The 18586-nt window shown below is 33.9% G+C and overlaps 1 protein-coding gene across 1 annotated transcript; it reads right to left on the minus strand.

The window, feature by feature from the left end:
• Window positions 1-412: 412 nt before the first annotated feature.
• Window positions 413-16018, minus strand: LOC126779299 (cysteine dioxygenase 1). Its single transcript, XM_050503294.1, has 7 exons — window positions 15863-16018; window positions 9443-9541; window positions 8740-8889; window positions 3778-3924; window positions 3205-3470; window positions 1926-2095; window positions 413-1374 (listed from the first exon to the last, which is right to left on the minus strand). The coding sequence occupies exons 2-7, from the start codon at window positions 9532-9534 to the stop codon at window positions 1339-1341; spliced, it is 861 nt and encodes a 286-aa protein (XP_050359251.1). The 5' UTR covers window positions 9535-9541; window positions 15863-16018; the 3' UTR covers window positions 413-1338.
• Between the last annotated feature and the right edge of the window lie 2568 nt (window positions 16019-18586).

The following is an 18586-nucleotide window of genomic DNA, read 5'->3' on the forward strand; positions in this document are numbered from 1 at the left end:
TCTGACACCTATTATGTATATAGTATTTATTTTTGAATTGTCTTGAATAATAAAGCATTAAAAAAAGTGTGCGGTTTTTTTTTTCAAATTATAATGCTATATAATAATTAAGTCAATAATTTTGTCATTACGCCACAAAATTAACCAAATCAAACCAAAGTATATACTTATGGCAATATATGTGCTTTGCACTTAAGGGATTTAGCCATTTTTTTTCTTTAACATGGCAAAAGGCGTATTTGTTGAAGCTTTGTTTATTTTTCGATATTAATAAATAAAAAAAAATGCAAAATATGTTTTCATTAGAAGACTTGGTAAAAAAGTCCAAAAGCTCACTATGAATCGCTCATTATTCGACCGATAACAAAATGCAAACGAATGATGATATAAAAAAAAACATTCTTGTATAAAAATATATTTTTAATATATAATAATAATATATGAACACATTTATAGACAACTTAATTAAAAAAGTCGATGCATATTACGTCACCTGCGTTAAGCGTTCCCCGGACCCGTGGGTCGTAGGTGATATATAGTCCATATCCTTTCTCAGTAAATGGGCGACAGTCTAGTGTGATCGAATTAAACAATCAAAGTCTTTAGCATTATAATATTAGCTCAGATAGATTAGTTAACACATTTATATACTTATATAAGGATTCTATTTTGAAAAAGTTAAAAAAACATTTTATAAAATAATATTTTTTTAATGTTATAAATATACTACTTTTGTAGTCAAATTTTTCACACATACGGAATTATTTTACAACTCATTTAAATCTTAATCTACTTAATCTATATTGAAACCGCTTTCCTATATGCTATATAAATAGCAATGTAAGAGCTCACTTCATTTCTCACTCGTGAAATATGGTAAAAACGACTAACGGTTAACTTAACTAGTACTTATAATCAAAGTCACACATCATTTTCTGATTTAAATACGGGGTCCCACAAGGATCTATTCTTGGTTCATTTCTCTTCCTTATTTATATAAATGACCTGCCCTATATTTTGAATGACAAGTAGAAGATAATATTGTTTGCTAATAACAATTCTTTGATATTTAAAATTAATAGACGCTAATTAATATCTGATGATGTGAAAAATGCTCTCTAAGAAACCAACGTCCTATTGATTTAGTCATTACAGTTAAATAGTAAAAAGATGAAATGTATGAAAATTTATTACTTTATATTTTAAATATGACAAACTGACTCCTTACAGTGGAAGCGTTACACGTACATGACGACAAATTTTTTTTTTTTTTTTATTAATTAATTTCCCATTTTGTAGATAATTCTATTGCAAATAAAATAATTGTGAATGGTTCATTCATTCTTGGCTGTCAACGGGATTTGCTTCGATGACCTGTAAAATTAAAAAAATATATGTATACAAAACTGTCTCCATAAGTCGTTAGTCCTAACCCTGATCTCTTTCCGGTACTTGTTTTTGCGCACACATTTGCACTATAATATGTCCCGCGAAATTCGCCAATCCCTCAAAATGGGCGACATCTCCAAAATTGGTAAGGATGAACCATGAATATAAATATGTACATAATGACAATAATGGAAGAAGCTAGTGTGTCAAATCTCGTGTAGTTTTCATACATCTGGTATATAACATTCACGCTGTTAGAAATATTAACAATTTATTATATCGCCAATGTTCCATCAACCCTGGATGCTAAGAAGTTAAGTTCCTTGCGCTTATAACGACACTGACTAATTCGCCTTTTTTTTAAAGGCGTATTAGTCAGCGGAGTACATTAAAGTCAGGAATGTTGTGAATGAAGTGGTATTAGGCCGTACCACCAAGTATTTTTGAGATATATATTTCAATTAGTCAGAGGAAATCCTTCCCTTGAATAATATTCGAGAGCAATACTTAAAATTAGATATAACATGCAAACATACCCTTCGAATTTTCTTCCCATACATCGACCAGAAAGTAACTTTGACGTTTGTTGCTTTTCCTGTACGGGAATCGAAAACACGACAACTGTCGAAGGGAGGGCAGTACAGGTGCAGAGAAACAGCACCATCCACGTGAGATGGGTTCTCCATTCTGTGGAGGCCGAGGGCATCTGGAATGAATACGTTACAGAGATAATCACATTCGATTATTTAGCAAGCACCAGTTTCATGTGTCATTTTTATTGTACTGGTGGTAGGGCTTTGTGCAAGCTCGTCTGGGTAGGCACCACCCATTCATCAGATATTCTACCGCAAAACAACAGCACTTGTTATTGTTGGCTTACTCACCCTTCAAACCGGAACGGTTTGAAGGGTGAGTAAGCCAGTGTAATTACAGGCACAAGGGACATAACATCTTAGTTCACGAGGTTGGTGGCGCATTGGCTATGTAAGCGATGGTTGACATTTCTTACAATGCCAATGTCTAAGGGCGTTTGGTGACCACTTACCATCAGGTGGCCCATATGCTCGTCGGCCTTCCTATTCTATAAAAAAAAAGATTATTTTGTGTTTATCTCGTGCTTACTAAAGGTTAACATCGTAAGGAAACCTGTATTTATCCGTCAATCCGAAATGGAGCAACGTGGTCTATTATACCAGCCTCCTGAAGGGGGAAAAGATTTTTGTCCCGTGCAACAGTAAAACATTTATAGACTTGTTCTTTATAAAAACATTGAGATTATCTTAAAAACAATCGCTAGGTGGAATATCAACTGTCTGCCTATATTAAGAATAAAATATCACATTAAATTTTCAACGCTCCTATGGGTTCCACATATAAAAAATATATTTGATACATATATGTATTAGTGGTACTAAATGGATATAATGGTACGTCATCTTGATACCGTCACTTGGGTTCCTATTTGTCTTATGAAATAAAAATAGCAGGATGTAAATAGGCTAGAAATTAATATAAATTAAATATCTAAAACTGAAAGATAACGCCTTTTTAAAATTAATAGCAGTTATACGTATGAGAAAAGTGTTTGATGACATTATGATTACTAATTTTCTTCTAGTTCTCAAAAATATAAGTTAAAAGAAAATTGGCAAGCTCACATACATAGATATTATATACACACATATTTATATACTTACAGACAATACACAATCGAACATTCTAGAGTTCAAAACGAAAATTTCAAACATGACTTGTTTTTGTTTGTACTTCCAATTATCAGACCATATAGTACATATGTAAAAACTATATACAAACCATTTATGTAACACACATCGTCAACTTCTAAACGAGTTCGACCGATTTCCTCCATACTTTTAGGATCATAGTCGCCATTTTCTAAATCGCCATTTTGTTTATCTTGACAATCACTTTGGCGGTAATTCGGACATGTCTCGTCACAGGTTATATCTAATTGTGTTAATTTTTCATTTATATCATCACTTTCGGAGCAGCAACGTCTTGATTGTCTCTTCTTTATCCTTTTGATAACTTCCGGTTCGATGTTTTTCGGCCAATCGTATCTAAAAAAACACGTAATTGTTTATGATAGTGATATTAAATTTTATATCATAAAGAAAACATTTGATAAATAAAGCGTTTCACTTGGTAAAGATTATAAAGATGATAAAAAGCGTAAATGCATTATGTAAATTTAGGAAAAATAATAGTTGATTTTGTATATTGTTAACTATAATTAGAACCAGTGGTAATTTTTTTTTTTTTTTAAAGATTTATTAGTGCGTGAACAAACTAACATGTTTTTTTTTATTCATTTAATAATAGAAGTTGTAATGTGGAGCTCATAAATTAAAACATGGCTATTCGTACCTTACTTCTTCTAAATTACCGCTGAGCAATTTCATAAAACAATGGGAGTCCGCATGGTCGTGTATGGCGGACGCGTGGCCTGGCCCCCAGCACAGTATCATTATATTGAAGGCTCCATTCCCAGCATCCACTAGATTACGAGTGTAACTGTAAATTAAGATCATTTTTTTTTTATTATTTTAACATCCTATTGTTTAGAAACGGTTTTAAGAATACCTTTTTTGTCAATGGTGGTAGGGCTTTGTGCAAGCTCGTCTGGGTAAGTACCACCCACTCATCAGATATTCTACCGCAAAACAGCAGTTCTTGGTATTGTTGTGTTCCGCTTTGAAGGGTGAGTGAGCCAGTGTAATTACAGGCACAAGAGACATAAAATCTTAGTTCCCAAGGTTGGTGGCGCATTGGTGATGTAAGCGATGGTTAACATTTCTTACAATGCCAATGTCTATGGGCGTTGGTGACCACTTACCATCAGGTGGCCCATATGCTCGTCCGCCTTCCTAATCTATAAAAGAATCGCGCAACCTATCTGAATACCGTCACACTGTCTTCCCGGATATCATGATTTCAGGACCAGTTGCAATTCTCACGGCAGACCAGCCAACATGAAGATATATTATAGTGCACAAGTGTGTGCTCTAACACAGGTGCACTCTATTCGCTCTGTCATAATATGTTACGAGAAAGATTGACAAATTTATTATCAATGCAATCTTATAAACTGTATGGTTATTCTGTAAGAACAAATTCGAAACTCACCGCAGAAAACGTTCGTGAAATGTCAGAAAGTGATATGCGACATTGGCCGTTATAATTATAACATTTCAAAGAATACACTCAAATTAGTATATCACCATACATAAGTCGGTTGTCAACATTTCACGGGTGAGTTATGAAGTGAGTTCTTACATAACAGCACTGGTATTCGGCTGAGCATGGAAAAGTTACACGTATGATATCATTTAGCCCCTTTGTTATTTTTCAAACGTATTATATATAATTATTACGCATATAATAAACATACGCTAAATGTTTGCATATAACAAGAAGATGTTTTGGCGAAATTCACAGAGATTAGATAAAAAATTTAGTTCGTGTATGACGCATGTATCTTGAGTTTTTTAATACAGATATAATCATTTTTTTTTATTATTTAAACATATATATTATATAAGGAAAGTAAGCTTTAATAACGTCAAAGTTGTCGATTAAGAAAATTAGTTTCCAAGTATTTGGAATAAATAATGATTATTTTTCTATCTGATGACAAAAGATACGCTCTAAAGCGTTTGTTAACAAGTACCATAGGCGCCCAGCTGTTGTGGCGTATAATAACTACTCCCAATCATATTCATCTCGGTGATTTATTCACATATATCTTATTATAACTATAATTCATTATTAATAATTTCGTTAATCATCATATTATTAAATTACGTTGTAAACCATAATTTATTAGTTCATAAACTGACTTCCGATTATTTTTGTACAAAGTGGGTAGGACGCGCCGTAGGAGCACATTCGTTTTAAGAATTCCTGGAACCACGTTACGCTATCTATTATAAATTAAGTGGACTGTTTTTCATTTCATAAAGTGTTAACACGTGTTATTAAAATATAAAAAATAGGTGCCTGTAAATATCTCACTGCTGGGCCTCTCCATTAGAAGCTTATTCCACCACGCTGCTCCAACAGAGATTGCTGGAAACCCATGTGATAGATATTCGTCCAACATGCAGGTTTCCTCACGATGTTTTCCTTCACCGCCAACCAAGTGATGATTTATAGACACAATTCAATCACATGATAATCAACAGTGCTTGTCAGGATTCGAACCCACACTCACAAAGAACTGCGTATATTATACATGTGGTCAAAAATGATATTGATGTTAACACAGAGAAGTGTTTTATTAATAAACAATAATTTCAATGGCGATATTCTATCACAAAATAACGGACTGTAATTACTGCTGGACTTATGCCTCCTCTTCTAAAAGATATTGCATATTGGTATTTACCATCACATACATTGCCAATGCCGAGATGGCCCAATGGTAAGAACGTGTGAATCTTAACCGATGATCGTGGGTTCAAACCCGGACAAGCACCACTGAATTTTCATGTGCTTAATTTGTGATTATAATTCATCTTGTGCTTTACGGTGAAGGAAAACATCGCGTGGAAACCTGCATGTGTCTAATTTCACTGAAATTCTGCCACATGTATTCCACCAACCCGCATTGGAGCGGCGTGGTGGAATAAGCTCCAAACCTTCTCCTCAAAAAGAGGAGAGGAGGCCTTTAGCCCAGCAGTGAGACATTCACAGGTTGTTACGGAACATTGCCAATGCGGCCACCAACCTTGGAAACTAAAATGTTTTTTTTTATGGTATTGGTAGGCGGATGAGCAAATGCCGGTATTAAGTTGGTCACCATCGCCCATAGTATTGGCGATGTAAGAAATATTAAACATTCTTGACATCACCAATACGCCACCAACCTTAGGAACTAAATTGTTATATCCTTTGTGCCTGAAATTTTGACTTAAACTTTAAACTGAAACACTATAATACTAAGGATTGCTGTTTTGCGGTAGAATGTTATGAGTGATACCTACCATTCCACAGTCCTAAAACGTAAACGCGGGAATTGTAATTAATGGAAATTAAAAGTAAAGTATTGCCATATTTAATCCGCTGAACGAACACGACTAAATTTTCAGATCGCAATCGATTTGTGCAAAAAATAAAATAAATGAATAAGATATTGAAACGGTCATAATAAAGGAGAAGTGATTTAAAAGCTTGTAAATTGTTGTCAATAAGGGTCAACTACCAATCGAACAAACAACAAAATTATCTAGAATGTTCTTTATGTTTTTTATAAACTAGCCGATGACCGAACTTCGTTCGCGTTAAACTTGCATTTATTACGATATATTAAAGAGTAAAATAGTGTTTAAAAATATAGATTATTAGTTAATCTGATTACTGTAGTTATTACGTGTTTCTTTTGTACTATATACATATATATGTTATGTCTACATAGAGAAGACGCAATTGTAAAAAACACATATAATTATTGTAATTGTAATTTTTATGGACCAAATAAATAATAAGAAAACGCATTTTTGCGATCTGTTATCGTTTCTAATGCTTTACTATGTGTATAGAAGACGAATTTAAAATAATCTTTTAACTATGATAGCTTTTCTAACTGTCATTCGATTTCAAATAAACGGAAACGTTGATCAGAACCGCGAGAAAAATCCGTTTCGGAGATAAGCATGTTAATACAGGCTGACAGACACAAAATGTTATTTTTGTTTATTTTAAAATAGGAACGATCGCGTGCAGATGGGTCATATGATGGTTAATGGTCACCACCGCTCATAGACATTAGCGTCGTAAGAAATATTGACCTCACATCGGCAACAACTTGCGCAAGCCCTTCCGACTAGGACACAAAAATAATATTGCTGTTAGGCGGTAGCCTGTCTGATGGGTGGGTAAGTATCAATTTTCAGGGCGTTTAAATGGTATATAAGTTCGTGTGCCACAGCGCCATCTAATGGCGAGTTATAACAAGTATATAAAACCTTCTTCGTGATATAATATCAAAGCCTATTAATCTCAAATAAGGTCCTCCAGACCGATTTCGGCCACGGCGGCTAATCTCAAGAGATATTAGCCAACTGCGCAGGAAATATTATAGTGCACAAGTGTGTGCGCAAACAAAGGTGCACTCTCTATTCCCTAGCTTTCATAATCCGATGGGACGACAATCCGACACGACCGAAAAGAGTTCAGTCGCAGGACCAACGGCTTTACGTGTTTTCCGAGGCACGGTAGTGTACCCACATCCAACTTCCAGATCCCGGGCTGCTACTGAGAATTTTCATATAGAAAAAGCCAATAACTTTTTATCGGCCCGACCTGGAAATTGAACCCAGGACCTCCAAGTCAGTGGCCTAATAATTAGCCACTAGGTCATCGAGGCAGTCAAGTTAATCACAAAACAGATATAACAACATACAAACAATTTCATATGCAACTAATTTCCGCGGTCAAAATGGTGCCTCTATGTACCCATGATAACGTCTTCGTAAAATTTAATAATTTTCGGTCGAATATTTAATGTGAAAGCGTAACAAGCAAACAATATTTATCGTATTCATAACATTAGTTACGATTTCTGGTTAGCAACAATCATAATGACAAAGTTTATGATAAAATTATCTTATTTAAAAATATAAATAAAACATTAAGATGTACATTGTTATTGTTAAAATGATGAAATCATCACTTTCTGAGGTAGCAACCGTTTTTGAGTGTCAATATGTCTTCGAACAATTACTCCAAAAGTGTCATTAAAGTGTGTTATCAAAATTATTAACATTAAAGTTTATAAAAACACGCTTTATTGGAATAAAAATTGATATATAAGGTTAATCAGACTCGTAAGGTACGATAAAAGTAATTAAGAAATTAAATAAGTAATTAACGAGTAATAAATTAACGGGCCGGTTGGCGAGGTTGGTAGAGACTTGCCTTAAACGCAGAAGGTTGTGGGTTCGATTCCCACTCAGGATAGACATTTGTGTGCATGAACATGTCTGTTTGTCCTGAGTCTGGGTGTAATTATCTATATAAGTATGTATTTACAAAATTAAAGTAGTAAATGTAGTATATCAGTTGTCTGGTTTCCATAGTACAAGCTCTGCTTAGTTTAGGATCAGATGGCCGCGTGTGAATAATGTCCCAGGATATTATTATTATTATTGTTAATTGTAATATTAACTGTTAATTTTCGATAAAGTTAGGTTATGTTGGTATATTAAAATGTTTGGTTTATATGTTGGGTGTTTATGCAGGTTACCTGACGATTTTTCTACGACATAAATTAAAAAAATAAATCAATCTATTTAAAACATAGCACCGTGTGTTAAATAAATAACTTACCGAAAACGATCAAACTTTGAATACTTCCTCCAATGTTTCGGATTCGACTTATAACCAGACATCAATTTCTGAACCTCCTGTATATTGACATGGTCTTGCGAGAACACTCTGTGTAACTCGGAGACTAGATTTTCTAATCCATCGATCTCTCTGTAAAAGAAAATCATAATGATAAAATCATTATTTAGGTTTATTATTTTGTTTGTAAATTACATCAAACTCGGTTGATGCCTTTAAGAGGTACGATATCACAGACCGATATATAGATACACAAGTTAAACATTAAACATCCTCCTGTTTCGGGATTTAAGAAATGAAACATAATTAGCGTTTTAAGCCTTACACATCAAAACGTTTCAAATAAAACTTGAAGTTTTAAAGAACTTAAGTCACAAAATAACTTTAACAGGTCTTTAGTAAGCCCATCTGGGTAACTACCACACACACGTCACATAATACCGCCAAACAGTAATAGTCAGTACTATTGCGTTTCAGTTTGAAGGGTGAGGTAGTTTTCAAAGTTGGTGTAGCATTGACAATGTGTTGGATGGAAAATATTTCTTACAGTGCCAATATCTATATACTTATTAGGCAGCTGACAAGCTTTCATTGAGAATCGCAACAGTCATTGAAATTGCCATCCTCATTTTCATCATCATACATCCATTCTTATCATATATTGTTTTTATGTAAAGTTACATACCTTCCAACTTTCAAAGGTCGTTCAACTGAGAGTTGTTCTAAGTCCGTACATTCGGACACACGGTGCTTACAATTAGCGCTCTCAATCTCCATATTGTATCTAAAACAAATTAATATATAAATCAAAATCGCAATGTATGAAATATATCTTATTTTAAAAAAAATTGTATGAATCAAATAAAAACATAACAGTAACAGCCTGTTAATGTCCCACTGGTGGGCTAAGGCCTCCTCTCCCTTGTGAGTAGAAGGTTTGGAGCTTATTCCAGCACGCTGCTCCAATGCGGATTGGTAGAATACACACGTGGCATCATTTCAATGAAATTAGATACATGCAGGTTTCCTCACGATATTTTCCTTCACCGTCAAGCACGAGATGAATTATAATCACAAATTAAGCACATGAAAATTCAGTGGTGCTTGCCCGGGTTTGAAGCCATTACTATATTCAAATGGGCTTGCGATCTTAAAACTAACACCGGTTCTTAATAAAGATTCTACTAGAATAACTGGCAAGAATCTCAGTAGTTACCCCTTTTTTATCATAATTATTATTTATCCCGCATGGAAATCAAGGAATACTAACGCCATACTTTTTTATCATCTATATAATCGTTTATCGAGTAATACGCATTATTAATTAAAGTTTTCTGCACAGCTGTTTAAAGTTCAATTAAAGTTTTCTTATTAGCACAGCTGATAGTATTTGAGGAATTTTATTATAAAAGCGAACGCCTTCGAGGAAGGATGAATCGATTTTGCGGAAACGGAAACCTGGTTTTACAAATATATTTTTTACTCGTCTTATATACATTATGTATTGTATACATTATATACAATGTTTGTCACTTGGTTGTATCGAAGTAAACAACATCTATACTAATATTATAAAGGCGAAAGTCTATCTGTCCGTTATCGTTTTACGGCTAAACCACTGAACTGAGTGTAATAAATTTTTTGGTAGAGAGCTTGAACCTTAAGGAAGGATAGGTTACTTTAATCATACGTGACACCTGTCAAACACCCCCCCCCCCCCATAGTTATATCTTCTTGGTGTACGCCATTTGTGCCGTCTTCACCAGTGTCCCTATCGCGTCACTGTTGTCGGTGTAATATATTTATTTTTAATGAAAAATTAGTATGCTTAATGGCCTTAAACTTCTGAGTACGGACTTTGAGATTTTCTACATTACCCGGGAAAATCTACAATAGTAGCTGCACTTGTTGACTAGTTTTAACCTATAATGTAAGTACTTCAGGCATAGAGGAGGTCTCCAGTGCTCTTATTGAACCTAATTGTAAGCCCTATGTTGGTACGAATAGTTGTCATTTTCCAATGTAAGACATATTTATTTACTTATATAGCTTACAGCATCGGTATATTCACAAAATTAAGCAATAAAAATTTCGATAATAGGCTAGTACAGTGTGATACACCATTACATACATTTACATCAATAATAATTATAAGAAACATATAAATAAGAAACAGGAAAAGTCATATACATCAGAAAGTGTCACGTTACATCAGAAACATGGATTGCGTCAGTAAATAGAAAAGAAAAAGTTGTACAAAAACATGTACAATTTTTGTGCGTGTAACTTAAGTTTTATTCATGCTATTATATTTTTTTTTTAGTTTCTAGCTTATAGTACTGCTTATCAATTGATCATAGGTTGGTTCATTATTGACTGAAAGTTGAGGGATTTTCCCGTGGCTTTAGATTGTCCGTTTCTGGGCCCCTGATAAAATTTATGCAAAATTTCATGACTACCAGTTAAGTAGTTAAGACGTGATAGTGATACTATCGCATTTATAATATTAGTCCTTTTTTAATAATTTTAATAATATCCTTGAACATTATTCACACACGGCCATCTGATCCCAAACTAAGCAGAGCTCGTACTATGGAAACCAGACAACTGATATACTACATATACTACTTTTCTTTTATAAATACATACTTATATAGATAATTACACTCAGACTCAAGACAAATAGACATATTTATACACCCAAATATCTGTCCTGGATGGGAATCGAACTTACGACCTGCGGCGCGAAAGACAAGTATCTACCAACCACGCCAACCAGCTCGTCAAATTAGTTAGTAATTAGTTAGAAGACTTTTGGCAAGAAATTCTCATTAGAATCTCGGAGTTATGGTGATATTTAGGTTGGTTTTTTACTATTAATAGGCCAGCGTATGACCGTTGACTTGCCTGATGTTAAGCATCGACAGGGTCTAAGATGTAGCACGCTTGCCTATAAGAAGAATGGTTGGTTGGTATTCAGCCACCTATGGGTTCGATGGAACGAGTCCACTAGCTCATTCCCAGGGGATGTATTACACTTCAAGATCACGGAAAACAAGTAATGGGTACTGCGCTTAATCTTATCAAGTAAATAATTTGTCCAATTTACTTAATGTCTTTGTAATTATAGATGATAATATAATATAAACTAAATTGCCCGTCTACTCTTCTTCTGTCAGCCGTCCCACGTGAGCCACTGGAACCTCGACTGATGGTCTTAAACTTCAAGATCAAACGTCTGGTTATCCCTATTAGCGAAATAGACCCGCCTTGTTTATCTATCTTTTATTGCATATAAAATTTTCTTTTTATTTTCTTGTATGTCACAATTGATATGTTAATTTTAAGGTGATATAAGGACATATGTGTAATTCTTTATGTATATATTTCCTTCTTTGTTTTTAAATTATCCAGTATATAGCGTCAATCTTACAAAGGTCCTAAGATCCAAGCCCGCTTTGTGCGAATATAACCTCAGTATATATATATATATATAATATATCGTCAGTATATAATAAATACATACTTCCGATTCCTCGATCGTCAAGGCCTTTGACCAGCAATAAAATATACTCTCAAATGGACCTTCCATTAGGGGTTAAAGTTTAAAGACACAGATAACAAAATCACCCGGATAATTTAATATAAATACGTCTATCTCGACAAATCGACGTCACTGTTGCGGTAGGTTTTATCGTAAGAGAAAAAAAAAACTATTTAAAGGATAGTAAGGACTTATGCGCCAAAATGGTAGTTTTGGGAAATTAGGTTTTATTCGCATGCAGTTTTTAATGCGATGCGTTTTTATTATCATCTATATTTTCAAAATATATAAATGAGCTGCCTGTTCGTTTTATTAATGTGGCTTACGCAAAGGGTTTTTGTTAAAAAAATTGACACTTCAACGACTTGTGTTTTGAAATTAACGATAAAATGTCACTTTAGATATTAATGAAGGAATTATTTCTGAATTTTTCACAATGCTAAAGGGCCTCTGCTCTGATTGGCTGGGTCGATGGCTTTGATGCAGATTGTTCGAATTCTAAACGCAATCAAGTTTAAACTCTTAAGCATTTTTTCTTTTCCAATGACGTATTACATACATATATGTATGAAAACAATGTTCGAATCGTGCAAATTAAAAATATATATATTATTATAATTATAAATATTATTTATACATTTGGACTGGTACCCCGTTTCGTCCTATTTAAATTTAAAGAAGAAATACTTACCCCTAAGGGTAAAAACAGACGAGATGGATTATTTTTCCAGGTCGAATTTTATTTGAAGTATGTTTTGTTTTTTTTTTTAAAACAGATAATCATTTAATTTAAAAGAGTAATTAAATTTGTAGCGTGTTAAAAGAATCTACATCTCTCATCTACGAAAAGATGCTCGAGGTATTTCTTCAATTTTTAATGTCATAAATTTTATTATGATTAGATGCGAGGCGGGAATATATAATAGGCAAACACTGCCAGATCAATCAATCAATCAACAGCCAATCATCGTCCACTGCTGAACATAGGCCTCTCCCAATGTGCGCCAAAGCTCCCTGTCCTCCGTCTTCCGCATCCAGTCGGTGCCCACCACCTTCTTAAGGTCATCGGTTCACCTGGCTGGACGGCGCCCTACGCTGCGTTTGCCGATACACGGTCGCCACTCTAAAACTTGTCTGCCCCGGAGTCACCGACATAGCTTGCATTAGCAGGCTGAAGTGGCAGTGGGCTGGTCACGTATGTAGTAGGACCGATGGCCGTTGCAGCAGACGAGTTCTGCCAGAATCAATACTCAATTCTACTAAGAATTTTCTTAACGGAAAACCCCTTTTTTTCGTCCCGCGATTCCGTATAAGCTAACAAACACCAACACGATCTTTTAATAAAACCACGGAATCCTAAAAGTTAGAAAGGATAGCATAGAATGCGGCTATTTCCGTCATACGCAATGTCGTATTACTGCGGAATCATTATAACATACCGACTGTAAATGGTAGTATGTAACCCGTAAATATACCAACATTTGACACTAGTTTCCACCTGCGTCTTCGCCCACGCGTGAGGCAAGTTGGTAACCAATATTCTGTATCTCTGATAAAGGGTTTACAAAATTTAATAATGATCGATTGAGTTGAGACGTGATATCGTAACAAGCAAATAAACAGACAAACACACTTTCGCATTTATATTAGTAAGGATTCTATTATTCATATACGACTTGCTTATAAACGTTGCCTAGCGGCTGATTAATTATACAGATTTCTCTCTTTCTGTCATTATTGATTTGACATTGGAAAGAAAAAGACACATATATACATATATGTAATTCTTAGCGGTTGTTTATTTATTTTTATTTATTAAGCATCTCCAACAAACAATACACAATACATCTTTTTTTATTGTATATACCTATACAAGGCGGACGAGCATATGGGCCACCTGATAGAAAGTGGTCACCAACGCCCATAGACATTGGCATTGTAAGAAATGTTAACGATTATGTCCCTCGTGCCTGTAATTACACTGGCTCACTCACCCTTAAAACCAGAACACAACAATATCAAGTATTGCTGTTTTGCGGTAGAATATCTGATGAGTGGGTGGTACCTACCCAGACGAGCTTGCACAAAGCTCTACCACCATTACATCATGGAATAAGTTTTAAAATATACTCCTCCAATTATAGATCACACCGAGCACATTAAGTAATGACTAAAATTAATTAAATAAATAAAAATAAATGTTACGTAGTGGTACTCAATAAATTAACATAGCAACTACGAAAAAGTAAACAATTAATATCAAAAATATGTTTTGCAAATATATGTGTATATGTATGTATGTACATATTACGAAACAAAATATAAAATTTATTTAAATAGTAATAAAACTTAAGAAAAATCAAAACAAACATGTATTGAAAGAGATATTTTTCAGTCCGCGTGTTATGTGGTTAATATTTTTATTAATAAAATTATATAGCGATTTGAACCAGTTTCAATTAAAGTTATATGATCGGCATTTATAAAATCTTGTGAGATGGCCCAGTGGTAAGAACGCGTGAATCTTAACCGAGGATCGTGAGTTCAAACCCGGTCAAACACCACTGTTTTTCATGTGCCTAATTTGTGATTATAATTCATCTCGTGTTTGACGGTGAAAGAAAACATCGTGAGGAAACCTGCATGTGTCTAATTTCACTGAAATTCTGCCACATATGTATTCCACTAATGCGCATTGGAGCACCGTTGTGGAATAAGCTCCACAACCGCTCTCCTCAAAAAGGGAGAAGAGTCCTTAGCCCAGCAGTGGGACATTCAAAGGCTGTTAGTGTACTTGAGTAATACATTATAAAATTTAAACTTTTAAAACATATGATTACTATAAAACAAACAATTTAACTAAATTCCGATAAATAATTGAATTAATAGAATTTTCATATATTATGTATATATAAAGACAACTCATATATAGAAAGAATATATATTCAAGACTTATCGTTCATAACCATATATGTTATAAATACTTGAGATATACAAAGCTTAGGGTCTTTTAGAATTACATTTATAATATTAATTAGTACTCTATATGACAAATAAAGATGGTATTCATCTTAAGAATATGCAAGAATCATTCACACATATGTACTTACATACAAGTAGGATAGCTTGGGTCATATGTTATCACAATTGCCTAAGAAAATATTAAAATTGGACTAAGTTTTTTTTTATATTTTGCAGATTATAAATCGCAATACAAAAAAAAAGATAAATTTTCGTCTTAAAATATAATAAGGTTATAATTTTTATATTGTTATGAGAAAATGTTATGTCATCAAATTTTGAACGAAAATAAATTTTTTTTAATGTATGTCTAACTTTGTTTAAGCAAAGGCCTTTTTTTGTATTTCTTCATTTTATTTTAACTGAATAAATTGCAGAATTAATTAATTTCAAAGATAAATATTTTTTTAGCACAAGTATTTATTTATAACTTTGCAGTTAATATATGTATTTATTACGCGAATTGAACATGAAAGCCGATATGAACACTAAAAAACCTGTTCCAAAGGTCTTGCATCCATTGCACTATAGAATACTTACTAGCGAACTTTCTCGACACGTAGAAGCACGGGCACTAACAATATGTTACTATTTAGATACAAGAACTTTTTAGTCACAAACTATCGTCACAGAAACTTGGATCCTTGCTGAAATACTTAAAAAAAAACGAAAGGTCTATCTTGGCGCGCTGTTAAATGTCAAATGACAGTTATTTTCCCGCGCAATAACTTTTATTTTACGATACTTCCGTAAACTGTAGTTGATAGAAAGGGATAGCAACTACTTTTTTCAATCATAGAATAAGAGAAGATAGAAATGACAACAATATTTATCCTAAAAATTTTAAATTTATTTTTTATTATCTATTTTTTTTTATTTAACAAATAAAAATCTAAAGACTTTCAAATTATTTCTTGTATATATACTATATATACTAGAGTGTTTGATATATTTTGTCCCGTTGACTTGCACACATGGCACTTCCGTTTAATCACACATTGATGCCTTTATCCCGTTTTCTACACAGCATATTTCACAGATAATAAATATTGTCAATCGCTTCTAAGAATTTTGTTTACAATGACGTTTCAACATTAGTAAGAATAGGATTATTTACATACGATAATATATTAAACAAACATATTTTTGTCCCTTCTTACGCTTTATAAATATAAAAAAACACAAAAGAATTAATAAACACACGCAAGACAAATCTTATATTATAATAAAAAAATGTAAGTTTTTTTTTTTAAATCCACTATTTTTTTTTATTTCTTCCAAGTTAATTGTGCTCATGGTGACCCATTGGTCTGAGTCACTATTACCAGATTAACTTTTACCAAATATACGATATTTTCTATGCAGTTATCATATGCAGATGCTCAATGTTAAATACAGACCAAAACAGTTTCTTCTTAAAGTTGATGGCAACTATCGGCATTTAATCTTTTTTATTTTGTACTAGGATCCGCCTACAGCATCGCCCGCGTGACAAGGTATTAGGTACCCTATCTCCTTTTCTGTCCTCCTGACTAGGTGGATGGGACGAGAATATGGGCCACCTGATAGTATGTGGTCACCAACGCCCATAGACATTGCCATTGTAAGAAATGTTAACAATCGCTTACATCGCCAATGCGCCACCAACCTTGGGAAGTAAGATGTATGCAAAAAAAAATGTCGTGACGGTTTTCATTTTGGAAGTGAAAGCGTAACAAAAAAATAATGGTACTTCATATACCGATTACACGAACACATTAACGGATTTACAATAACAAATCTTACGCTGACGTCATATGACGCTCGAAATCTTAAGCTGACGTCATCTGACGTTCGATCTCTCAATTAGCGCATACCTAACAAATTTAATTTCGCATTTATAATATTACTAAAGATTATTTGTTGTGGTTGAGGTAGTTCCACTGGGTTTTCATAGGTTACTATATTAAGCAAAAACTTACTGTGGAAGGAATCTGCATGCATATCCAGCGATGAGACTTACTTTAACTTTACTTGGTGGAAGGGCTTTGTGCAAACCCGTCTGGGTAGGTTCCAAATTATCACATATCCTGGCCAAGCAGTAATACTTAGTTGTATTCCGTCTTGAAGCCAGCAAGGTAACTACATAAGGAACAAAACATCCTAATGACCTGGTCGCGCATTGGCGATGTAACGAATGGTCAATATTCACCAATGTCTATGAGTTGACCACCGGGTGGCTCATATGCCCGTTAAACTTTTTTAATGAACGGTAACCTGACACGAAATGCTTTTCCCCTTTACAGCTGGTAATGTTCCTGAGCTTAGCGTATACATAAATACGAGTACATATGTAATGCGGTTATCTATATACGTCACACCACTTTGTAATCAATATTTAATATTAAGTTTAAAGTTTTTTTTTTTTCAGGCAGATTTCTTGCGTCTTTTTGTTTAACTTTGTCGACTCTTTCTATCTCGGTAAGTGTAAAGTGTAATTTGTGTTTATAATTCATCTCGTGCTTGACGGTGAAGGAAAACATCGTGAGGAAACCTGCATGTGTCAAATTTCACTGAAATTCTGCCACATGTGTATTCCACCAACCCGCATTGGAGCAGCGTGGTGGAATAAGTTCCAAACCTTATCCTCAAAAAGGGAGAGGAGGCCTTAGCCCAGCAGTGGGACATTCACAGGCTGTTACTGTCTAATTGTAAAGAGATGTGACATATATCTATCTTAAGTCAACTTTGCTTGTCTGGATAAGTACCACCAGCTTGTTAAATATTCTATCGCCACAACAATACTCAGTATTATTGTATTCCGGAAGGATGAGTGAGCCACTGAAATTCACGCACAAGACATACCATCTTTTAGTGGCGCATTGGTGATCTTTGGTTTAAATTAATTACGGCACCAATACATATGGGAGATGATTCTTACGATCAGGTACCATGTCTGCCAAGCTATTTTTTATATATATAAAAATCCTTACATCATTTTGTGTCCGTGGCATTTAAGTTTTTGTTATGATTGAATTCTAATGCATTATATACACACATATACAACATCTAAAATTTAATGTCTTTCTGAGTAAGATCGTCGTCACCCATTCGTCATCCAGCTGGGGCCCTTTCTTCAACTTGAAACGTTGGAAAGTAAATTTGAAGTGGATATATACTTAAATTTTATTATATTATAAATAGAGATATATTTTTATCAAGGATAGATTATAAAAAAATATATTTATTAATATAATCATCGGATATCACTCAAACGAGCAACGA

This window comes from Nymphalis io, chromosome 28, assembly GCF_905147045.1.
Source record: "Nymphalis io chromosome 28, ilAglIoxx1.1, whole genome shotgun sequence".
NCBI lineage: Eukaryota > Metazoa > Arthropoda > Insecta > Lepidoptera > Nymphalidae > Nymphalis > Nymphalis io.